This window comes from Giraffa tippelskirchi, chromosome 6, assembly GCF_054371585.1.
Source record: "Giraffa tippelskirchi isolate mGirTip1 chromosome 6, T2T-mGirTip1v1.2.pri, whole genome shotgun sequence".
NCBI lineage: Eukaryota > Metazoa > Chordata > Mammalia > Artiodactyla > Giraffidae > Giraffa > Giraffa tippelskirchi.
Genome location: NC_137280.1, coordinates 140,838,130 through 140,863,908, shown reverse-complemented (window position 1 = coordinate 140,863,908; position 25,779 = coordinate 140,838,130). Strand labels below are relative to the sequence as shown.

Sequence of the window (25,779 nt, the reverse complement as noted above, 5' to 3'; positions counted from 1 at the left end):
TTTATCTTTTGTTTTTACCTGATCCCGCCAAAATTGTAAACCCTTAGGTTGCTTGCAGACTTATGAAGTGAATAAGAAAGTCCACCTCCTGACAGTTGCAGGAATCTGAAGACACTTTGGAACACTGAGAAGAGAGAAGTTAATCCAGATCTATAGGTATCACAGGTGGGATCTGATGGCATGGCCTTGGGATGACGTTTCTCGCCTTGAGAAAGAAGCCTTTTAAAAATTCAATCTGAGATTCTTTATGAAAAGTTCCACCTAAACCAATTTTAAAAACGATTGTATGATCAATTACACTTATATAAGTAATCAGGCCAAGTTTACTGAAAGCAGACTTATTTTTGCAAACAAATTACTCTTAATTTGACTATATTTGATAGAAGTCAGCATAAGTTTAGAGAGAAAAATTACATATATGGATATTAAATTCTAGTATTGTTAATTTAGGTCTGTATTTACTGCCTAAGACTCACTTCTGAGATAGACCTCTGTTGTTAGGTTACATTATTGTAAAGTTTGATTATTAAAAGGACACTCTAAGTTTGTTTCTGAAGGTTATCACTGTAATCTATCTTTGGATGAATATCAGATGCCCCATGACCTATAACCAGAAGATTATGCATTTTGGAAAGGCATCATTTAAAGGACTGTCTCCAACCTAGACCAATGAACACTTTTCAGATATTCTTGATTAGCTCATGCACAGAACAAATGAAAGAAATCGACTTTTGGATTCATATTTTCCACTTAGAAAGAGTTCTTGCACTGGAGCCCTTAGACTCACCTTAAAACAAAGTTCAAACAGAGGAGAAACTACACTCACAACAAGACAAAGAGAAGATAACATCAGAAGTGGACAGCTATCCCTAGATTCTCGACCTGACCTGTATGATTTTTTATAGTGTTTTCAGCATAATAGTTACATTAGATAATAATGTCATATTATATAATTATAATTATAGAAATATGGATATAATTATATATTATCATTATATTTGATAATTTCTTGGACTTTTTCATAAATCCATGTTTTTCTATCATGATATAAGTCTTCCACAGAGTTTAAAAATTAATCCAGTTGTTAGGCTTATGATCAGTTACCTACATCTAGTACTTCTGGGTTACCTTGGTGGATTTCTCCTCTCCACGGGTGTAATTGGATGACCCTTAGGAAATTTATTCCAGAAGAAAGCTATAGTTCTATTTGAGCAGCTATTGATATTACTAGATAGGACTCCCTCACTCGGCAAATCAGTGGTGCTTTCTGTGACCATGGCTATAATATGAATTTTCTTTTAAAGTTACCTAAGCTCAGTAAAAAAAAACTAAATTTCAGTCAGCAAATATAACTTCCTGATTATTAGAAGGGACCCTCCTTTAGTTGCAGGGTAGATTTATATGACTCCCACCAGATTACTTCAACCATTCAAGTTTAAAAGCTCCCTTACATTGGGAACAGTTAAACTAAGGATAATCAGCCTAATAACACTAGGGAATTAGGCTGGATGCCTTGTGAACAATACAAGTATTTCATTACCTTTAAGATAGTGATTTGTACAGGAGAGATTGAGTCAGATGAGCTGGTAATATACTGGATCACACCTAATTGAAACTCTTGGCCTAAATATTTACTTATGACCCTATTAATGCTACTAGCTATGTTACTTGCATTCGGCCTATTTTACAAGATTGTGATTTCTTGCATTACTAAATGTGTGACTAAGCCTCTGATAAAAATGATGACTAGGCAACTTGAATATATATAGTATTTAAGAGCTATACATGTATATATTTATTTATGAACTCGAGATTGTAATAGTTTAGCTCTACATATGGGAAGAAGCAACACAGGGGATTTTGCTTGGACCAAAACAGATTTAAAGACGTGTTGTCTAAAGACTTTGGGCAACTATTAGCAGTGGCTAGTCTAGTAAGAGCACACTGAAGATCATCCAGATACTGGCCTGACTGAGAAAAAAGTATTCTCTGCACAATGGGATAAAGTGGTCATGAACTGCCTCCTAAATCATGATTGAATTTATAACCATGAGGGGGCACTGCCAGCTAAGGAATGTCCCTCGCCATCTGGTTCTGTAAGAATTAAGTCACTAGCCACTGTAGTCACTGATACTCAAGATGCGCTGAAAGGAATTCAGTGCAGTGATCCAAAACGACGTACTCTGTGCTCTGGGAAAACTGGTAAAACAGGCCGTCAGATAGTTAGATGTTTACAGGAGAAAATTTTATGAATCCAAGTTTCATCTTCCTGTACTTAGAAAAATGCTAAAGGCATTAACTGAGGTATTTGTTTCTTGTACCTAGTGGCAACCTTCTACTGAGATGTTTGTTTGATTGTACTTCTCCAAAATCACATATAAGCTTATCTCTCCAACCCTCTTGGGCGTGGTTCCTCAGAGCTATCTGAGAGGCAGTCTCCTGAGCCATAAGTGAAAATCACAACTCTCAGTTCTTAGTTCAGTGGACATTTGATAATTTGACTAAGGCTGGGGACTAGTCATTGTGACCACAAAGGAAGAAGTACCCTCCTCTCACCAGAAAGCCAGGTGACTCATCTTCAAGGCTAAGGATAAGCGTACCTTTGCCATGGGAAGTCTGGTCTTTGCTCTGGTGTTCCCTGCTAAGCCTTCCTCTCATTTCCATCCTGTTTGCTCCCTTATGTCCTCTGTGAGCACCTAGAGTCGGTGTGAACTCTAAGTGTAGAAAAGGAGCTGGGTAAGTAGGGACTGTTTCAGAGGACAGCTTTGCCTGTCTGTTGGAAGGGGCAGAGCTCTCAGACACCTGGAGCAGACAGAGAGCTGGAGCATTTGCAAGTGTGGTCTTGCTTCCAGCAGGCAGGCTTATGTGATTCACTCTGTAAGGGTGAAAGGAGAAGTTGCAATCTGAGAATTAAGATTTGTTCTGATACCATCTGATTGGGGGCCACACGAAGCAGTCTGCTTTCTCTTTCCTTCAGACCAATAGCATCATGCATCCTTGGGTAGCCATCCTGGGCCTCCTACTCCTGCCAGGTAAGTGAATAAGTGGATTGTGCTTTGGAACTCAAGGATGTGGGGGGTGGTGTAGGGGGTGTGTGGGTGTGGTGGAGGAAGGTAGATGTTAACACCTAGGGCTTTGTTGAAGGTAATGGGATCAGCTAGTGAGCAAAGAACCAAGCTGAAAGCTTAAGCCAAAGAAATTGCTTAAATGCTAAGAATTTAAAAACCTATGGGAGAGGGCAAGGGTGGGATGATATGGGAGAATGGCATTGAAGCATGTAAATTATCATATGTGAAAGGAATCGCCAACCCAGGTTCAACGCATGATACAGGGTGCTCGGGGCTGGTGCACCGGGATGACCTGGAGGGATGGGATGGGGAGGGATGTGGAAGGGGGCTTCTGGAAGGGGAAAGCATGTACACTCATGGTGGATTCATGTCAATGTATGGCAAAACAAATACAATATTGTAAAGTTAAAAAATAGAAAATAAACTAATTAAAAAAAATCTATGGGTAGGTGAATAAGGCATGCTGCAGGGCAGTACAGCTTATGTTGCCATTTGTGTTTAAATTCAAAAAAAGAGTAGGTAAATGGTTGTGTATGCATGAACTACTCAAGCGTATGTAAGAAGGAGTGACCGTGGACGAGGGTGGGAAGAAGAAATGGGGATGGGTGGCAAGGAGACGAGTCCTTTATTGTACCATTTTGTACTTTTTGATTTTTTTAACCATGTGTAACTGTTTCTTTTAAAAGAAAATATTTTAACTTCCCTGGTTTTCCAGTGGTTAAAACTTTGTGTTTCCAATGCAGGTAGCACGAGTTCTATCCCTGGTTGGGGAAATAAGATCCCACATGCAGTGCCATGTGGCCAAAATTTTTTTTTTTTAATCAATAAACAAAAAAATTTAATTTTTAATAAACAAAATTATTTAATTTATCTCATATTTTAGCATTCTGTGAGATAGGGGAAATTTTTAGGAATAGACGTAATCCTAAATTAAAAAAAATTTTTTGAGAGGTAGGAATATGAGGAAAAGTACAGTTTTAAATTATATTCTGTAACAAATTTCTATAATTAGCATAAATTACCTTTATAATTCAAAAATGATATTAAGCAAAATTAAATATAATCAGAATTCTAGTAATAAAAACTAGACTTATTTTATATAACAATGAGTGTTTTATTCCCAGAGCATTTCCCAGACTTACAGCCCAATTCTAACTATGACTGGTTGTTGAATCTCAGATTTCCTTTAAGGATCACTATGACTTCATTTGGCAATACAGTTTTTTAAACCACTGCTGCAGGAGAAAGTTTTCCTGCCTGTTTGTTTTTAAGAGGTAGAGTTTAATATTTGATTGAATATTGTCCAATTTTTTGGTTTCACCTGGCTAACTGGACAGTGCTCCATTGTAGGACAGTCATCAACTCACAAGAAGGGATCCCTGCTGGAATTTTTTTTAATTCATCCTAAATCCCATGATGGGCTTCCCAGGTGGCTCAGTGGTAAAGAATCCACCTACCAATGCAGGAGACATGGTTTGATCCCAGAGTCGATGAGATCCCCTGGAGAAGGAAATGGCAACCCACTCCAATATTCTTGCCTGGGAAATTCCATGAATAGAGGAGTCTGGCGGGCTACAGTCCATGGGGCGGCAAAGAGTCCAATACAACTTAGCAACTAAACAAAAACAATAAAGCCCATTTTAAGCCTCAGTTCCTTCTGAGAGTATTATAAACCCTTTTTTCTAAAAACTGATTTCTAAAGAGTTTACTAGGCTTCTGCCTCTAGCCAATGATGCTCTAAGTAGAATATTAGCTCTTTTTTCTTTAATTTAGAGAAGATTTGTGAGGTGAAATTTTTTGCATAGCCATTTAAAAAATTGCAATAAAATTGAAAATCCAAATTTTAAATGCAGTACAGTTTTTAAATCAGATTTCAAGTGAGACAGTGATTGAATCTAGGGGAGAGGAAAAGCCCCCTGTATGTATTAACATTTAATAAGCAGATACCTGTCATACACAGGATGAAGTACACACACTCTGATGCATTACTGGAGTGTCGTTTGTTTCAAACCTTCTGGAGAGGAATTTGAATCATATTCACCAAAAGACTGAACATATTTCTGCCCTTTATTGTGATACTTTCTCTCCTAAATCTGTCCTATTAGGAAGTAATCCTGAATACAGAAAAATGTTTATATGATGTTTCATCTTCAAATATATCTGGTTAATAATAACACTGCTAAAGAATATGTTTACAAGAAAAATCATATATTAAATTTAAAAACTCAAGATATAGTTAGATAATTTCAAGCCACATAATCTATATAAAGAACAAAATCAAAATAAAATTAAAGTTAAAATTTTGAGACCTCATGCTCTGGTTTCTCTCTATTTACAGATAGTGTAACCTCTTACCATCGAGTGACTGGAATGGCGGGTCAGTCTGTCACTCTACCCTGCTACTATAATGGAGAAGTCACAAGCATGTGTTGGGGCCGAGGGGCATGTCCTTGGTCTCAGTGCGGAAGGAACATCATCTGGACTAATGGATACAGAGTCACCTATCGGAGAGATGGACGTTATCAGCTAAAAGGAAATATTGGTGGAAGGGATGTGTCTTTGACCATAAACAATGCTGCCCTGTCTGACAGTGGCTTGTATTGTTGCCGAATTGAGAAGAGAGGGTGGTTCAATGACATAAAAACCACCCTAGAGTTGAGGGTAAATCCAGGTGAGCTTATCTTCCCACTTCTTTGATCACTTCCTGTGGGTTCCCAGAGATAAGAGTTTTCTGTTTGATGTTAACTTTCTTTTCCTTTAGTGGGGAAAGAAAAGTTTCCTATGATCTTGTTTTCTAATAACTCTTCAACTGAATATCTTGTATTTGTGTAGAGTGAAGTGTTAAGACTAACCTTGATTCAAGACCGTAGGCTAGAGGATCTTCCCAGTCAGCAAACTGTCTCCTGAAGCAGTGCCTCAGGAATACTAGTTGGTTCATGAAAAAGCATTCACTGTTCCACACTGAGATATAGTGAGTATTTTTATGGAGCTGAAATTCTTCTTCTTGAATATCTGAACTTTTCTCTGAGGTCATTTCTTCGGAGAATTTTCAAATGTTCTTTCTTAACATTTTAAGACTCATAGAGAGTTTCACACATTATAAAACAGGTAATATAAGGTCCTGTCAAATTGTTGTATCATTTGGTTTTGACAATTGTCAATTCAATTTTGTTGCATATACATTGAAAGAGCCTATATAGCTTCATCCCCTCCCTCTGCCCTTGGATTTTTTGAAGCACAAATCACACCATATCATGGCTCATCTGGTAAAGAATCAGCATGCAATGCGGGAGACCTGGGTTTGATCCCTGAGTTGGGAGATCCCCTAGAGAAGGGAATGACTACCCACTCCAGTATTATGGCCTGGAGAATCCCATGAACTCTATAGTCCATGGAGTAGCAAAGAGTTGCACACAACTGAGTGACTTTCACTTTCACTCACATCATATCACTAAATTGCTTGTTTAAAAATTAAAATTGCCCTATTGCAATATGAGAACATTTTCATCTCAATAACTGTTCACTTTTGGCTTTTTAGAATTTTGTGAAATCCAAAAGTCTGGTAAGTTTATGTTTTTCTATCTTGTTGTAGACATTTTAATTTTTCTTACCATTTGGTGGAAAGAGCAGGTTCTAAAGGATTTCCTTGTTTCTTGTGCTCTTTCATAGTAAGTATGCTCCCACTAAAGTTTCTAATGAAAACAGAACCCAATACTCAGAGCCTTTATAAGCTAGGTCTCTTTTTTAATTTAAATGAACTTGATATTTCAATTTCATAATTTTTCTTAGCTTCATCAAGGACACTTAGCTTATTTGATGAAGGCAAGTAAAATAAGGTCAATTCTGATGCAGAAAATAGCTGACACTGTGGAAACATCTAGGAGGCATTTTAAGAAAGCCAACAGATGCTGGTGCTAATCACATGTAGCAGGAGGCTGTGTGTGGAGAAGAGATTATTTTTGGAGTTATGAAATTATATGATTGGTCTGGAGGAATACTTCTTTTAAGTGATAAAGAAAGAAATTAATAGGGGGCATTTATAGTGCTTATAAATTCTTTAATAGATGAATATTTGCAAAGTCACTGCTCTGTCCAATGGGAAACGGGTTCATAACTGAGCCAAAGTGACTCTCTGCCTCCAACCCAGTACTTTACTTAAGTTTTCTTGCACTTTTCACAGAATGAGCTTACTTTCAACCTCTCTTAGGGCTCTTCCTCAGCAGTTTTTCCTAGCCTTAGTTTCCTAGCTTCTTCCTTAGGAAATATTTACTCCTGAGAAAGACACATTAGTGAAACAAGCTGATTAAATTTCTTCCTTGTTATACTCCTTTGATCAGATTTTTTTCTTGCTTCCTCTTTTTTTTAGGTTTCATTTCAAACTGAAGGGAGGGGATTCAGAGTGCACTGTTCTTCAAAATCTTTAACTACACTATTAGACCCAGGTCAGCAAACTGTAGCCAAAGGACCAGAGCAGATTATAAAATAAACTCACCAACAGTTTTTTTTTTTTAATAAATAAAGATTTATTAGAACACAGCCCCATCCATTCATGTATATACTATCTGTGACTGTTTTCAGGGCTTCCCAGGTGGCATATGGCATCCGTGTTATCCAGCTTACGTTAATGATGTGAATTAATCCACATTTAGGATGCAGATATGTTGGGAGGGTACCCTTAGAACTGACGGAGGCCAGTGCTATTTATTTGGTCAATATTCTTGTTTGGGGAACTATTATTTGTGTCCTAGTAATGTACTGCTGAGAGGACAAAAATAGCTTCAGGCTCTAGACACTTTTCCCTCCCTCACAGATGTTTATGAAGATATGTAAGTCTGATATGTATGACTAGGCTTTAGAAAGTGCTTCAACACAAGTCCCATGTGTCATTTTTTAATATCAATACCTCCGGAAATATCATTCTTTAAATGCAGCTGTTGCCTTGTTGTGACCATGTCTTCACTCCCTCCTCAGTCACAGATTCTAGTTGACCAATGACAAGAACTTGGAGTTCATGGGAGATAAGTGCTGAGTTCTTCCTGGGGATGGTCTCCTTGGTTGTATTGGTGCACAGGCTCAGCACAAGTCTCTTGTTTCCTGCTGCTTGATGAATCCCTGCCTTCATGTTGATTTCTAGCTCCACCTACTACAACAACGACCACCACCACTACTACTACAACAACAATGACCACCACTACTCCAACGACCACTACCACCACCACCACTATTCCAACAACCACTACCACCACCACAACTACTCCAAGAACAACCACCACTACAAGAAAGACAACCATTACTACTACTGCAACAACGACTACCACCACTCCAACAACCACCACTCCAACAACCACCACTACTGCCCGAAAAACAAGAACTACCATGACTCCAAGAACAACCACCACTACTGCCCGAAAAACAAGAACTACCACGACTCCAAGAACAACCACCACCACTACCCGAAAAACAAGAACCACCACGACTCCAAGAACAACTACCACCACAACTACTCCAAGAACAACCACCACTATAAGAAAGACAACCATTACTACTATTCCAACAACGACTACCACTACTCCAACAACAACCACTACTACCCCCAAAACAACAACTACCACGACTCCAACAACTACCACCACTACCCCTAAAACAACAACCACCATGACTCCAACAACTACCACCACCACTACTCCAACCACAATGGTTGCCACTGCTCCAACAGCCACCACCACTGCTGTGCCAACAACAATCAATACCACTACTCCAACCATGACAGTCACCACTGCTCCAGTGACAGCAAGGTCCTCTACTTCTGCTCTTCCAATGCCAGCACCCACAGAGGACCTCCAGCCAGGTAAGCAAAACTACTTCTAAGTGCAAAAGTTTATAAAGTAGGGGATATACACCATCCAGGGCACTGTGTTAAGGCAGATGTACAATCTAGGGTAGGGATTCTTAACAGATTTCCAAACCTGGCTTCACAGAATCTGTGAACCACTTGTACCCTCTTATATTCATCTTTTGTATCTTCAAGCATTTTCAGAGTGAGAGGGACCTATGGTTTCTATTAGATTCTCAAAGGAATCATTAATAGCAAAAAAAAAAAAAAAACCAGACCACTGGTCATGGACATCTAAGAAGGATGGTGCATTTGGCCCAGTTTAACATAGAATTCTGAGGAAAAAATAAGGGTGCCAGAACAGGGGGAAGTGAATGAGATTCTGTCTCACAAAGAGCTCTTAATAGAGATCAGTTAATCCATTTTGAAGCCTAACCCAACACTTGAGGATAAGATTTCAGCGAAGTTAATACTTACTATGTTTCCTGTGTCAGGAAACATGCTAACTGCTTTATAAGTATTAAGCCCCTTAATTCTTACGACAACCCCAGGACTGATGCTAAAGCCGAAGCTCCAATACTTTGGCTACCTTATGTGAACAGCTGACTCATTGGACAAGACCTTGATGCTGGGAAAGATTGAAGGCAAAAGGAGAAGAGGGTGGCAGAGAATGAAATGGTTAGACAGTATTGCTGACTCAATGGACATGAGTTTGAGCAAACTCTAGGAGACAGAGAAGAACAGGGATGCAAGGCATGCTGCAATCATGGGGTTGCAAAGAGTTGGACACGACTTAGCAACTGAACAACAAAAGATGTATAAAAAGTGAAATAATTCTGTTGTTAAGCTCTCAGATCATTATCTAGATCAGATTTATTCATGATAATGAAATGCCTACATAGCAGGGTAATACCTTAAGGACATCAATTAATATATTTCTAAGAATGGGTCAAAGGGTAATTTCTGATTTAGTTTTGTTTGTTATTTCTGCTGGGGCTGTAAATTTTCCTCCACTAATTGAACATTATTTTTCTGTTCTTGTCATTCCTATAGCTTCTTTATCTTCTCCAACTCAGACAGTAGAAACCCAGCCTACTACCCTGTATGAAACAAACATAACCAGCTCACCATGGCACTCTTGTTCAACAGGTAACTTCAGTTTCTTTTCTGAATACCTGGGAGCGTTCAAATTTTGATAAATATTAGCACATTGTTGCTGCTGCTGCTGCTGCTAAGTCGCTTCAGTCGTGTCTCACTCTGTGCGACCCCATAGATGGCAGCCCACCAGGCTCCCCCGTCCCTGGGATTCTCCAGGCAAGAACACTGGAGTGGGTTGCCATTTCCTCCTCCAATGCATGAAAGTGAAAAGTGAAAGTGAAGTCGCTCAGTCGTGTCCAACTTGTAGCGACCCCATGGACTGCAGCCTACCAGGCTCCTCCGTCCATGGGATTTTCCAGGCAAGAGTACTAGAGTGGGGTGCCATCGCCTTCTCCAAGCACATTGTTAAGAGCAGATACTCTGAAATAAGACAAGCGTGACTTGAATGCCAACAATCGCTATTCCAATCAGCTATGCAGCTTGAACAAATGTCTTATTACCCTCTTTGAATCTGTTTTTATCCTTTGGAAAATGGATGAAATATTACTTATTCTTATAAGCATTATTTGAGATAAAGATCTTGGGACACAGTTACAAGTCAAGTGATAGAGTGACAACTATGACTGTTACTTAGAATGTCCAGAAATATGTACACTTGAGTGACATAGGCAGCTTGTATGATTTGGGACCATCCACATGCATATCCACATTTTTCTAAATAAAATGAATCAGCCTTGTCTTTAAACTTATTTCTAGGCATACTTCCCTAGACAGAGCCTTAAAACAATTAAATCCAAACTGGTCCAGACCAAACTGGTCACCTGTTTATGCTTCCTCTAAGCCCCAGAAACTACCCAGAGCCAGGAGGCTCCCCTGCTGCCTTGTTGAGCTTTCATTTCACGTGGACACTTTGCGTTGGGTTGAGGACGTGGACACCAGAACCAAAGAGGCAGGTCCCACCAGGATTGTGCTATTCCACTCCAAAAGTCTCCCAGTTCTCCCTAGTTTTGGAAAGTCCATATTCTTTTGAGATGTAAGATTAGTCTGTTTTTCCCATAATGGAGAGAGGTGATATTGAATTGTCGTCTTTCCCAGCTAACTCTGTTACGCATGGTGGTAAATTTGGAGAGTGCCACGTGTGAACCCTTTACATGCATCATCTAATGTGACAACTTTATGAGACGGGTGCTGTCAACAGCTTGTAGTTCAAGGTTACCCCAGCTAGAAATATAAATACATACATATACATTCATATATATGTAGTGTGTATGTAAAGGACATCGATCAAGGTCACATTGGTAAGTGACATTGTCAGCACTGAAGTCAAGTTTTCTCTGACTCAAGTCCTTTCTATTTTTTTTTACAGCATCACTCATTCTGTAGCTTAAGGTTTTAAGGTTATAACATAAGTCATACACAGAGACTAGACTGTAGATGCTGTCTTTGTCTCTTGAAGAAGTAGTGTCGGAATGTTTAAATTGTAGATACAGTAATGTAAAGTGTGAAAATTTGGGGGGATATGGTTAGTTCATTTTCACTACCTTTAGAAAATGATGGTTTTATAGCTCTGTCAGTAGTACGGGAATCTCTGAGAATTTACATTGGATGGGAACATAGTGTGTGTGGTGGTTATGAACTGAGGCTCTTGTTCTTTAGTAGTGTTGGAAACTTCAACCCTTTCAGCACCTCATCTAAAATTTCGGATTAAGAAAATTGGTATAAGGATGTAAAGTGCTTGTATATAATAGATAACTCAGTAAAGAGAGAATCCTATATTTGACCTATAGTTGCTTAGAAGGGCCAGCAGTATATGTTCTGTGTGACAAGAGAGATATTTCAAAACACTATTAAAATTTGGACATTCAAAACTTTAAGGCATAATATCCTTTTATATTGGGGTATTAGGTAGTATAAGGTATACTGGCCTTGGGAGTGATGTAACATATTTTCTAAAGCACATTTGAATCAGTGTCGGCACACTGGCATATAATGTAGGAGTTGGATGCTACCTGCTTGAGGTATCTGACTGCATTTCACTCACATTTTGAATGTAAAACCAATGTAATGTTCATTTTGAACAGAGTGGTTCTTCTCTTTGGATGTGTAATGACCTCTGAGCACTCACTGGAAGTTTCTGAGCTGCCATGAAAATATTGATTATTTATCTGTAAGTGGTAATTTTTAACCTAGTTCTGAGAATGGGTCACTCTGATTTGTCTAAAGTTGTCAGTAAATTTTCTGTGAGCAAGCTTTTTCTTTTTTCCAGTAAGGAGAAAAAAACAGTTCATTTTCAAAGAATCCATGACAAAATGGTTAAGAAGCACAACCTTACTACTTAAATTAATAAATGTTAGTAACTTGGCATTACTCTTGGGATGCCTACAGCATTAGGCCATATGATTATTCAACTTTTCATTCATTACCAGAAGACAGTGTGAATATATTTGGTGTTTGCAGGAAAGTTCAATATCTTTTTGTAATTCTTATTAATTTTCTTTCTTGTTGAGCAGATGGAAATGGCACTGTGACACAGTCTCCAGATCCCCATTGGCATAACAGTCAAACTGTAAGCATATTCCTTCGTATTTTATTGGCCTTATTCACTTATATGTCTCTTCTGGAATCAAGTTACATTTAGAGATTATTATTGTCAGACTAGTCCACAGATTGATTCTTTCTAATTTAAAAAATAAAGGCAGAAAAGAATTTGACTCTTAAATAGGGATATTTTAATTAATTTTAAAAGCCTATATAGATGCACTACTTTGTTAGAAATACCTGAAAAGTGATATTTTACTCTAGACACACGTATACACCCAGGACAGAATTTCTCCTGACTGCTCTTAAGTCACCTCAGTCATGTCTGACTCTGTGCGACCCCATAGACGGCAGCCCACCAGGCTCCACCGTCCCTGGGATTCTCCAGGCAAGAACACTGAGTGGGTTGCCATTTCCTTCTCCAGTGCATGAAAGGGAAAAGTGAAAGTGAAGTCGCTCAGTTGTGTCCGACTCTTAGCAACCCCATGGACTGCAGCCTACCAGGCTCCTCCATTCATGGGATTTTCCAGGCAAGAGTACTGGAGTGGGGTGCCATTGCCTTCTCCGTTCTCCTGACTGGAAGATAAGAAAAAAAGAGTGAATTAATTCAGGCATAGTGACTTAACATTACATACCAAGAAAAACTTAGATCATTGTTAGAGAAATAACATGCCTTGAATTGATATAGTGAAACGGGGACCATCCCCACCAACTATATTACGTCAATGAAAGTGTGATTCCTTAAACTTAGACCCCCTAATTCCTTTTCCAATGCAATTTTCCTCCTATAGAGAAATTTTGAGGCCACTGCTGAGTCTATATATAATCCTCCCCATATGATGACATATTAAGGTCCCAAGGTCTTCAACAACTTTGATTCTGTAATTTGTTCTTGTACTTTTCCCACAATTAGCTTGGGAAAAATCCAAGGGACTAGAGTCTCATGATGTTCATCAAAGGCTCATCTTTGTGTGTCAGTTAGAAGAATTTATCAGTGAGATTTTTACTTTTGGCTCCCTTGGGTGAAACAACTTTCCTTTCACTGTGTGCAAATAACTCCTAGAAGCAAAAAACATGAACAGATTCAGGTATGAGAGTAATCTTGATTGCAAGTGGTGAGAAATTCAAGTTCAAGCAGAGTGGGGTTAATGTGACATCAAATGGCCTTATGTTGCATAACTTATTGACAATGAGAACACTACCACGTAGGAATGATATGAAAGATTTCAATCACTCTGATGATATGGGTACTGATTGATCTGATGGGTATTGTCTGAATTTGTTTGTGCTTGTTAAAGAGCAGAACTGCCACCAGGTAAATGTCATGTCAGCCAGACTTACGCTAGTTTACAAAAAGAAACAAACACTCTGAATGTTAAGTTTGTTTTTGCCCTCAGTTACCTGCAGTACAGGTGTATTTAGTAGCAATTAATCTCTTCTATCGGAGAAGACAATGGCACCCCACTCCAGTACACTTGCCTGGAAAATCCCGTGGATGGAGGAGCCTGGTAGGCTGCAGTCCATGGGGTCACAAAGAGTCGGACATGACTGAGTGACTTCACTTTCACTTTTCACTTTCGTGCATTGGAGAAGGAAATGGCAACCCACTCAGTGTTCTTGCCTGGAGAATCCCAGGGACGGCGAAGCCTGGTGGGCTGCCATCTATGGGGTCGCACAGAGTCGGACACGACTGAAGCGACTTAGCAGCAGCAGCAGCAGCAATCTCTTCTATGTAATATAAGCAATATAGAGGCAAGTTCACAATAAATGGTAGCACAATCGTGGGATTTTTGTGTCTTGACCGTGAAGATATCAAGATGTCTCCCAGGTATCTTGAAACCAAACAGCATATATTTTCACCCATTAGGTCAACCTCTTGAGCTGCATCTTAAGGAGAGAATGAACATATACATAAAGATGTATAAAACAAGATATACATTGCTGCTGTTTATAATCATGAAAATGTTATAAACAACCTAAATGTTCAATAATAAGAGATTAATTACTTATCAATTAAGCATGCCCATTTATTGCCATTAACAGTGTTGTCACTGCAGTGTACTTACTGCCATGAGAATACAGTGTTGATTGTTAAATGAAAAAACTAACTTTTCAGATAGCATTGGGACTTCCCTGACAGTCCAATGATTAAGACTCCATGCTGCCAATGAAGTAAGTACAGGTTCGATGGCTGATCAGGGAACTAAGATCCCATATGCCATGTAGCATTGCCAAAAAAAAAATATATATATATATATATATATATATATATATATGTATATAGTATATATAGGTTATAGATACAGAATAAAACGATGTATATACTGTAGTATACATTGGATATGGTAACTGTGTCTGTTAAGAAAAGTACTAGAAAGATAAAATTCTAGAAGTGTATGTAATGAGAAATGGTAATAGTAACTATTTCTGGATGTTGACATTATGGTTGATTTTTGTTTTCCTTTCTTTATCCTGAGCTGCACATTCTAAAATGAACTTCCAGTTTTTATGTAACATAATATTTTTAGAAAAGCAAGCAAAGACTGCTTCCTGTAACCTTGTGTTCCATCTAACTGCTTTACCTCCCACAAGTAAGGTGATAACACAGCTTTTCCCTCCCAAGGCACTGATTGTTTTCCATTTAGGCAAGGACAGCTCAGAGGCTAGGTCATCCTCCTCTGTATTCCTCATAGTGTTTATCAGGAGGTACCTGAAGTACCTTTCCCAAGAACCCTATTTAATCTGCATTTGACAGAAGAAGAGGTTTGGAGAGGCTAAATAACTTGATAGGGTCACAGAGCAACTAAATAAAAGTTAATCTGGGATTCTGACTCCAGAGATTAAACTCTTATGCAGGAGGAGACTTGAGACTTAATCTTTTTCTCTGAGTTTCCACTTCCTTTCTGTTAAAATACCTACCTGGTGGGACATCTTTAGAATTAGAATTAAGCTATGTAAAGGAGGCAAGCATGATGGCCTGGTATATTTTGGGTTTACTCTAGGAAGTGATGATCCCTCACACTAGGAATTTTTTCTCAACTGCACAGCATTTTAATTGTTAAGCAGAGCCATGAATCTGAGCAGCAGCTGCTTTCATGCCCATTTATAAGGATATAGAATCTTGAATTCTAGTTGAAAAAAGTTTTTAAATTAATGACCAGTTTTAGTAACTGAACACATTCAAATAGCACCACCATGGCAACTTATATAGGAATGAAAATTGGTTTTTATTAATATCATAAGAGGATTATTTATGAAAAGAGCTTATTATTTTTAAAATATGTATGAATTATAATAATAAAGCACACTCATTTGAAGCATGCAGTTTGAGTTTTAACAAATCTGTACCCTTCTCTAAATACCACCGCAAGTAAGATGTAAACATTTCCACCACCCCCAATACATTTTGAATTTTGAGTTGTCTTAGAATTTCATCATAAGGCTATAACTTTACATCATTTGGTCTTACCCCTCATGATCCAGAACTAGCCAGAGGCCAATAAATAATAATGTGTCTGGGTATATTATTTTCTGAAATGTTTTCTGCCTATAACTCTAACAAGATTGTTTTATTTTTCTGTTTTGTGTTTGATCTGCTGATGTTTCTGTAGCCTGCGGCGCTGGCACAAAAAACATGGATGAGCACCAACAAGGGAGTCTACATTGGAATCTCGGTTACTATTTTGGCATTGTTGCTCATGTTTGTAGTTTTCTGGATTAGGAGAAGTAAGTCACCTCAGGACTGAAATATGCAGAAATATTTTTGAGCCCACAGGAGTATTCTTGAGCCAAATGCATGTAGCTGTACATTCCACATGATTTCAGTTTCACATAACTTCCTTGGTTCCTACCTTGTCCTTTTTTTATTTATCTTAAATTTATTGTTCCATAAATATGATATTTAAATTCTCCATAGGAGAAATTAAATATGGAGAAATAAACACTCATTGTGTAAAGTTGAGATTTGGAAGTCAAAAGCCACTGTAATATACAAGATTTGTTCTCTCCCATTTTGTTCTTTTCCCATTCCCTCAATAACAAATTTTTATCCCTATTGGGGGTAAAACTGATGATGGTTTCATAACACCCACTTATAGAAGAAGCACAAGAGACATTAGGAGGGTACATGATTTCAGAGCTAGGAGAAAAGCAAAGGGTTTCACATGACAGTCATCCAACGCCTCCTAGTCTCCTTCTACCAGTTGTGTGTGTATGTGTGTGTAAAACCTGTCATCTATGGGAGAAGCGCAATATTCAGGGTTTTTTTTCAGTGAAATATAATGGCATTAAAGTAAGCTAGGGCATGTAGGTCAATACACTAAACCTACTAATCACAAGATACTTTATACCAAGAGGCTTACTTGGCTTCTAGAGATTCAAATGAAGTTACCTGGAGTTTTCAGGTTAGGGTCCTGATGGATTTTTTTTCTCCTCCTTTTTAAAAATATTCTTTCTTCTAAATTAATCTTTTTTAGAGCTTGAGAGCTGTACTGATTTTGCTCATATTAAAGTAATAATCGTAGTAATATACTGGTTTCGAAAAAAAGTCTCATGAACTCTTTGGCTTGCATGTTTAATTTTCTCTTCATATTTCCTTAATTTAGGATATTTTTGCCTGGGTAGCAAGGTGGAGCTACTACGGTAAGTTTGAAATGGTTTGTGTTAATAATGCCTTTTAATGTTCTTACTCTAGTAAACATAAGGCAAATTTCTCTGTCTCTCTCCTCTTTTCCTTCTGAGTTCTCCATTTTAAACCCTGGATCCTGAAAAATCTAGTGTAAAGAGCACCTCCATTGCTGTTCAGCCTTCCAGTGATGATTTTAGCATCTCTATGCTGGTGCTGCTGCTGCTAAGTCCCGTCAGTGGTGTCTGACTCTTTGTGACCCCATAGGCGGCAGCCCACCAGGCTCCTCCTTCCCTGGGATTCTCCAGGCAAGAATACTGGAGTGGGTTGCCATTTCCTTCTACAAGCACCTCTGTATTTCCCTGGAATTGTGTCATAACTGCTACAGAAATAACACCTCAAACCTTATCTCTTAGAGCCAGAGAATTAAATTGCAGATACTGTTTCAGGGATCATTTGAATGGGTTGTTTAGTTTGTTATTTGATTTCATTCAGTGCTTTGTTTATTGCATGTCTATTGAATCTCTATTATATTCTGAAAAGATGAGCAGAACAGACAGAAAACATATAAATAAACAAGCAGGGCCTTATAGAACTTCCAGAGAAATACCATGGGGAATACTGGTGCAGGGCAGTAGGCTATTTGAGTGAGCCCCAAAGAAGCAGAAGGCAGCTCTGCAAAAATCTGGAGGTAGACACCTCCAGGCTATGTGCAGGCAGAGAGTAGGGACATGCCTCCAGCTCTCCACGGTTCCCACCATCCCCTATTATTCCATACCCAGCCTGCTCTGTTCATTTACATTAGTTGTCTGTCCTCACAGACATTTCAATTTACAGTTTTTGCAAATTTACCCCTTCACCCAATAAAAAATTAAATCTTCTTTGTATGCATCCCTGCAGTCATTTTCCCAAACATCTGTAAAGGTAGGAAACCACTACCTACTTCCAACAAAATAACCTGCTTCATCTGGTCCAGCTTGGGCTTTAAGCAAGGTCTTTCTTTGATTCCGAATTCGTCCCTCTTTAACTGCCATCCGTTATTCTTAGTTCTCTTTCATTGGATGTTTGCACCCAACCTTTCCTACATCTGAGTTAATCACATGAGCCAGTCCACAAAATACACCTTGAATAATCTCCAGCATATTGCAAGTGTTCCATAGACACTGGATTTTATTATTGCAGACATGCCCTTCACAGCAATAAACCTGTGAGACAGGCAGTAGTATTATTCTCAGTTTACAAATTAGAAAACAGGTTTAGAGATGTTAAGTGACATTCAAGGTCACATCACACAGCAGGTCTCTTAGAGTCCAAAACCAGAGTTTTAGGAGTTTTTGACTGTCAGCTTCCAAGAGTGGGAAAAAAATAAGTACTCCCTACAGACAGAAAAGCATGAATGATAACTTCCTTTTAGTTCATTTTTGTTCTTTCAATGTTTAGTTTTTTAAAGTTTCAGTTTTTAATCACCTAATTAGAAAAGAAAATATTTATAGTAGAAGATGCTGTATAATATAGAAAAGCAAACAAAACAAAAACAAAAAGGTGTATTTCCTCATGATGTTATTTTTGGGGCAGCTATATCACATTGACTCATTTTGAGCTGCTGACACCTAACCTGTTTCCACACATATATGACTAATCTGTTTAAAGATCAGAGCTAAGTGAAGATTCAGTGCATTTCATAACATTTCTGGGCAGGCTTAAGTAATAAACATAGTGACTACAGACAACTTCTGAAAAAACATTGATATCAAAACTCCACAAATGACGTTTGTGTACACTTGATATATGAGCATTCATGTATAAAACTCACCTAACCCATGGCTTTCTAATTTTGACTGTTAAGGCAGGGTGTGATTTTTGACTCTGTGCTCTAGAACACACTTAGGTGAAGCAATACTATTTTACTACTTCTGATATGCTCTGATATTTTGTATACTTATATATATTTATCTTAAATACAGGATATATACCACTAAATAACATTCACTAAAGGGTCACAGTCCTCAGCTAGAAAAACACCAGCCAAACCATTTCCTGGCCATCTTTGAGACTGTGCATCCTGGTTTAGTACTTCAATTAGGTATGTGGTATTTGTCTTCTTAGATTATAAATTTTTGTGTTCTATTGCACACGTGTCTTGAAAGAGACCATTGTGAGTTTTTTGAAACCAAAAGGTGTGACTTTCTACCTCCTTATTAAAAATACTTTACTGTAATTTCATATTCACAATTCTGGAAGCTTCTATTCATTTCATAGGATGTTTGAATGGTGCTCTGAGAAATAGAAATACCCAGGCTTGAATGAACATAAACAAATATGCTGCTCATACTTGAAAAGTGATCTTCTTTTCTCTTACTCATGTTATTCTTTCTACAGTGTGATTCCATTGAAAGATTCTCGCATTGGAGCTTTGAAAAATGCAGCTCTGAAGCCTATCCAAGCAGAAGACAATGTCTGCATTATTGATGACTATCACTAAGTCCTGGATCCAGATTCTAAGGTGTTATGCCCTTGACTGTAGAAGACAGTGACCAGATACCGTGTCAGAGTCCTTTTCAATCTGCTGCACAATTTTTCAGTCAGTTTCCCATGGCATTCCTATGAGTCAGGGACACTGGGTAGAGTGATGCTAGTGCAACTGTGTAAAGTCAACTAAACATACTTTTTATAATTGAACATTCTCTTTAGACCTCATGAATCCTGTTTTCCATCAAGAATTCTCATTGGGAAGATAGAAAAAAAGACGTCTTACCTCAGTTACCAAGGCTGTCAAGAATACCTGAATACAACTTAGAATCAGGACATCTAATCTGGAACTTAAAGGAGTTAACATGCAAGCATTTCATGATTGTCCTTTTTTTTTTTTTTTAAATCAACTGACTCCAAATGTGATATTGCTTAGGTTCCCCAAGGTTTCAAATCATGGATGTGTACAGGTTTTAATTTACCCAATAGAAAAATGGAGGTGAGTGTGATTTTGCCATTATAGACAAATTTGGTTTCTCAGGGTTCTGGAAATACAAGGCAATAAATGTTTTATTTGGGAGGAGGATGGTATTTTAGCAATTAGAAGAAGCAATGGTGTTGAGTAGACCATGAAGACACCAGGAGAAGAAAATCAATTGCTATATAATTTATGATATTTTTGCTACATCAGTGCCACAGTTCTAGGTGCTTATGTTGACAACTGGCAGGCTCTGATTTTTAGAATGAGGCAGGGCAGAAATAAATACAAGGAAAAAAAAAGAGGGAGGGAGTAGCAAAAGTGGCTTTCTGTTTTAGAAAATAGAGTTTGCAAATATAATAGTATTGTTTGAAAGTGTTACCAGTTTCTCCAAAATGCTAAATAGTCCTCAAACCACTTTGATTTTTAAAATTGTTTTGGAAGGATAAAAGGTCTTTTTCATATTGAATCAATACCTGTGTTATATTTCTTTTTACAGCTCAATTAAATTTTGGTTTTCCCAAAAGAATTAGACAAAGGCTAAATGTAAGGATAATTTTAATCATTTAGAAACATTTCTACATGAACAGTTAAAAGACTGGAGATTAGTTTCACTTTGAGTAAACCCTGAAATAACTCATGCTTGAGTAATTTGGGGGACATTCAGAGCTACTCACAGCAAAGTGGTCCATGAGGGCTGGATGCTTGTTTTTGAAGGCAATTCTTGGCAATTAAAATAGGACCTCTGTATAAAGGTTATACGGTCAATGAAGATTGCTAAACATTGTATACTAGTTTTCACAAATGGGGCCAGATTAATCTGACTTAAAAAAATTACGTTCCAACTACAATGTATTTTTTTTTTTAAATCCAAGGCAACATGCATAAACATGGAGATTTCAAATTAAAGCCCAGATTTGTAACTTGTCAGGAAAGCCCTGACAACCTTGGGCAGCATCCCTATGCTGCCAGGGCTCCACTAGATGGCACCACATCCCTCCATCCTTGCCTTGCCTGCAGCCTCATGTTTGTTACCTGCCTTGTGTCTTGTGGGCCTTTGAATTTATGATTCATGCTCTATTTTCCCTTTCCTTCCAGAAGTTTTGTGATGGAACATTACAGGTTCTGGGAATCTGCTTAAGTTTGTTTAATTGAGCATTTTCAAAATGTTGGAAACTCCTGAGCACAGTGACTACTGGCATACCCAGTAGCACTCTGTGAAACAAGACCTAGGGCAGGGGAGAAAGCAGGCGGTACTCAGAATTAGAGACTGTCCCTGAGCTCTAATTCTAAGTCTTACCAGGAACACTGGATGACGTTAGAGTGCTGCTGCTGCTGCTAAGTCGCATAAGTTGTGTCCAACTCTGTGCAACCCCATAGATGGCAGCCCACCAGGCTCCCCCATCCCTGGGATTCTCCAGGCAAGAACACTGGAGTGGGTTGCCATTTCCTTCTCAAATGCATGAAAATGAAAAGTGAAAATGAGGTCATTCAGTTGTGTCCGACTCTTCGCGACTCCATGGACATTAGAGTAGGTCATTCTTTATGCCTAATTTTTAATATATTTTTAAATGAAGTATAGTTGATTTACAATGTTGTCCTGATTTTTTTTTACACCTATTAGAAATATTTCCACACATACATTGGTGTAGTAGTAATTTCAGTGACATGTTATTTCGGAGAAAAATAGAAGTAAAAAAAAAAGAAAAACACTACAGAAATTCAGATTGTGTTTGTGTGTGTGTGGAGTTTGTAGTGATAGGAGATCTATCATCAGTGGTCAGTATATAATTTCTGTGTTATTGCATTCAGAGGTCTCTTGCTATATGGTCCCTTATTATTTTTCTGAAAAAAATGTATCTGTTTTAGAAAATTGATAATGGGTAATTTGGCTATCATAGTGTAGAAAATTTTTCTGATAACTGAGGGGAAGGCTTTTCAGGTGGTGTTAGTGGTAAAGAATCTGCCTGCCAATGCATGAGACTCAAGAGACACAGGTTCCATCCCTGGGTTGCGAAGATCCCCTGTAGTAGGAAATGGCAACATGCTCCAGTATTCTTGCCTGGGAAATCCCATGGACAGAGGAGCCTGGTGGGCTATAGTCCATGGGGTTGCAAGGAGTTGAACACAACTCACTGACAGCACACACACACAAGGGGAAAAATGGGTTAGAAGGAAGGAAGGTAAGGTATTTAGTTAATATTAAATTATTTTCTGTGGCTATGCCAATAATATAGAATGTATTGACCTTCGTTTTTGTCTTTTGAGATCATTGAGATTACATTTTCTACAATCCGCTTATGAGATTATGACACTGGTATAATTAAAACCAGGGCTATCCTGGTGGCTCAGTAGTAAAAGAATCCATCTGCCAACGGAAGAAACATATGTTAGATCCCTGAGTTGGGAAGATCCTCTGGAGAAGGAAATGGCAAACCCACTTTAGTATTCTTGCCTGGGAAATCCCATGGACAGGAGCCTATTGGGGTACAGTTCCTGGGGTCACAAAAGAGTCAGACACAACTTAGTGAGTAAGCAACAACAACAACATAATTAAAACCATATATTTGAACTTAGAAATTTTGCACATTTTTAAAAGTAGAGGAACCAATCTTTCACTGATGGCTATAAAGATAATTTTGTGAGTATATGAAAGCATGAAGAACTCCCAATCATGAGTTTCATTTGTATGTGCACTCATTAATTGAACACATCTTTGTTTTCATTTTCTAAAGTGACATGTTTTCTTATCCTCATCATTTACTTGAGGCCAGCCATCCTCAACTTGCTGTGGGCTCTCAGGACAAGGATAAATGGGACCAGATTTGAGAGTCAAAGTGCCTGGCACTCCTCTAGGTGCTGAGGTGAAGCAAAGAACAACCCTGAATTCCAGTTCCCAAGGAACTCTATCCAGTAAGAAAGAAACCCTGACACCATCAGTTCTGGTACTGATGATGAGAAGCAAAAAACATAACACACTGATAGAGCTGAACTTCTCAAACACGGCATTTGGGTCCAGATAATGCATTGTGGGAGGGGACTGTACTATGCATTATAGGATTGTTTATCAACATACCTGGCCTCTATTCCCTAGAGGGCACTTGTTTTCCCCCTACCCCACCCCTACCCCTAGGTAGTGACAACTGCAAAAGTCTGTAGACATTACCAATTGCCGGAGTCCTGCTCCAGCTGGTCCAGGGGTTCCCTCAGGAAGGACGGCGTTGGTGATGCGAATGAGAAGACACAGCGAGTCTTAGCGTCTCCAAGTGTCTCCCAACTTTATTGTTTTCAAGACAGCTTTTATATTTTTAGTTGTACATAGAGACAAATGTAAAGTGTAAGTCATGCCAGACCAGATCAATGGGTCAGCAGTTTTTGACCCTTATCGGAATCAGGACACTGTTTGTGTTTTTAGTTACAAAAAGTTTAAAGTTATTTACATCATCTTCTGGCCTGGAGGCCTGCTAACATCCTGTGACTCCTTTATTGATAAGGGTTGATCAGCCAGAACACTTTTGCATCAGGCACAGAAAGTACCAGGGCTACATTTTTTTTTTTTTTTTAAAGAATACAGACACAATGGATTGTGACAAAGAAAGGATTCACAAACTCAGAGTTTCAAGGTAAAACCTGTTTTCTGTACTCTATCTTATGCCTAGAGCCTAACAGAGAAGAATGTGGTCCCATAAAGTCATGGCACAGCAAGATGAAACAATGTAGCACCAAGGTCAGTGCTTAGCAAAATCACCAGCTGAATTAACAATCATCTTATTATTCGTATTAAAGCTAAACTTCTATTTATATAAATCTCTAACTATTATGCTTTCATTATATAGGCTAAATATGTTAAGAGCAAAAACATAGTAAATATAGACTAAGTAACAGTTTCATAAAGCAATATTTCTTATATTCCTTAATAAGCCTTTTTTTCTACAAAGGGCTCTGTGCCCATTGGGGCTTTTTGTGTGGAAGCTCTCAATGCTGTTTTGTTGTTAAGGAGCAGTCAAGCACATTAGCTCCAAAGGCACAGGTACATTTATTAAACAAACCAATATGCTAGCAAGAGGAATTTAGATTAGCATACTCTATATCCCAGATAATTTTATTAGGGTGCTACCGTTCAGGGGCCTTGTCAATTAAGGTTTCAGATTGATCTATTTTAGAAGAGAATCAGGAAAAGCCTTTTGCCTAAGTCACAGAAAATAAGAAGAGGTTTATTATAGCAAACATCAGAAAGACAGATATCATCTTTAAGGTGAGCGCTGAGGCAGCCTTCCGAGAATCCCTGAGGCCTGAGTAGCTCTGCTCGTCAGTCCTTCTCCTCATGACTCTGTCATGGGTGGGATCTCGTGAGCTGGCTCCCGGCAACCAATGTCTGCCTTAGAGGAAATATCACCCTTGGTTAAAAACTGCTGTGATAGAGGATGCCTGGAGGGCATGGGGGTGTGGAGAATTGTTGTAGCTTTAGCTGGATTGGTCAGGAACTGCCTCTGGGAAAGTGGGGAGTTTGAGTTGAAACTCAAGGAATGTGTAGGTGGCAGACATGTGGAAGAAATCCAGCAAGTGCAAAGGTACTGAGGTAGGAAGAACTTGTATATTAAGAGGGAGAAAGTAAGGTGTGTTCTAGTGTGGCTGAGGCAGAGTGACTGAGGAAGACTGAAAAGAAATGAAGCTGGAGAATCATGTACCATTTCAGGTGCTGATGCAAAGGGCTGTATGAATGTATCTGCTTGAGGAGAATCCTATTCTTGGAATAGAAGGCACTTTTGCTATCAAGGATTAAACCTTAGAGTATATTTTAACATTTATTAACATGCTTTAGGTGATACTGTCCTAAGTTCAGATGTAAAAATCCAGTTTGATTGGCGTGACAGGAGAGGGTACATGGGGAAAGACAGGGTAGGGTCCTGGCAGTATGGGGCTTTCCATAGGACTATGTGAGGATGCCCAGGCCTAGGAAGGTGGATCCTGGAATAAGAGGGCCAAAGTTTGACTCCAAAGTTTGAATCACATGGACCTGGAAGCAGCTGACCCAGTCTTCCCAAACTTACAGCTTTGAATCAGTAGAGTGAAGTAGGTGCTGCCTTCAGCTAGTTCACGATGGATTTTTAAACTAGTTATGTGTTTTAATTGCATTTTTAGAAAACAATGCATCAAAACTATGATTTAATGGATATTGTTTAGGATGACTACAATTTTAGTTAACCTAAAACAACTTGAGTGAATAATGGCAGAATGACAATGTGAGTTTGGCAAAGGTTATGCTGATGCCTGAAGCCTAGGAGACAGTGAATTAGATTGGGGTCTCCAACCTCCGGACCTTGCATGGCACGAGAAGGAGTCCTGTTAGGAAACTGGCCACCCAGGAGGAGGTGATTGGCAGCAAGGTTCATTTGCTGCTCCCTCTTGCTGCCCATGAATTGTATTGTCACCTAAACCATTGCTTTCATTACTGCCTAAACCATCCCCTGCCCTTCCTCCACAGAAAAATTATCTTCCAGGACACTGGTCCCTGGTGCCAAAAGTTGGGGATTCTTGAGTTAGATCAACTGGGAACTCATTAGAATACAGATTCCTGGGGTCTGCTCCTGGAGATTCTGATTCAGTAAGAAAGGTGGCACCTGAGAATTTATTTATTTGTTTAAATTATAGAAGATAACTTTAAGTAATA

General features: G+C 38.6%; 2 protein-coding genes across 2 annotated transcripts in view; both read left to right on the top strand.

The window, feature by feature from the left end:
* The window catches only part of LOC145510106 (uncharacterized), a 38,191-nt gene extending 18,062 nt beyond the window's left edge, over positions 1-20,129 (top strand). The window contains exons 4-14 of the mRNA XM_081500446.1: positions 48-165; positions 2,978-3,032; positions 5,407-5,739; positions 8,203-8,916; positions 9,955-10,050; positions 12,510-12,565; positions 16,149-16,263; positions 17,142-17,178; positions 19,126-19,244; positions 19,541-19,742; positions 19,853-20,129. Coding sequence (XP_081356572.1) covers positions 2,990-3,032; positions 5,407-5,739; positions 8,203-8,916; positions 9,955-10,050; positions 12,510-12,565; positions 16,149-16,263; positions 17,142-17,178; positions 19,126-19,144 — 1,413 coding nt within the window. The 5' untranslated portion in view covers positions 48-165; positions 2,978-2,989 and the 3' untranslated portion in view covers positions 19,145-19,244; positions 19,541-19,742; positions 19,853-20,129. The remainder of the gene's footprint in view (positions 1-47; positions 166-2,977; positions 3,033-5,406; positions 5,740-8,202; positions 8,917-9,954; positions 10,051-12,509; positions 12,566-16,148; positions 16,264-17,141; positions 17,179-19,125; positions 19,245-19,540; positions 19,743-19,852) is intronic.
* The window catches only part of LOC145510103 (uncharacterized), a 54,626-nt gene continuing 48,457 nt past the window's right edge, over positions 19,611-25,779 (top strand). The window contains exons 1-3 of the mRNA XM_081500442.1: positions 19,611-20,129; positions 22,844-23,021; positions 23,768-23,835. The gene's annotated coding sequence lies outside the window, so the exon portion shown is untranslated. The remainder of the gene's footprint in view (positions 20,130-22,843; positions 23,022-23,767; positions 23,836-25,779) is intronic.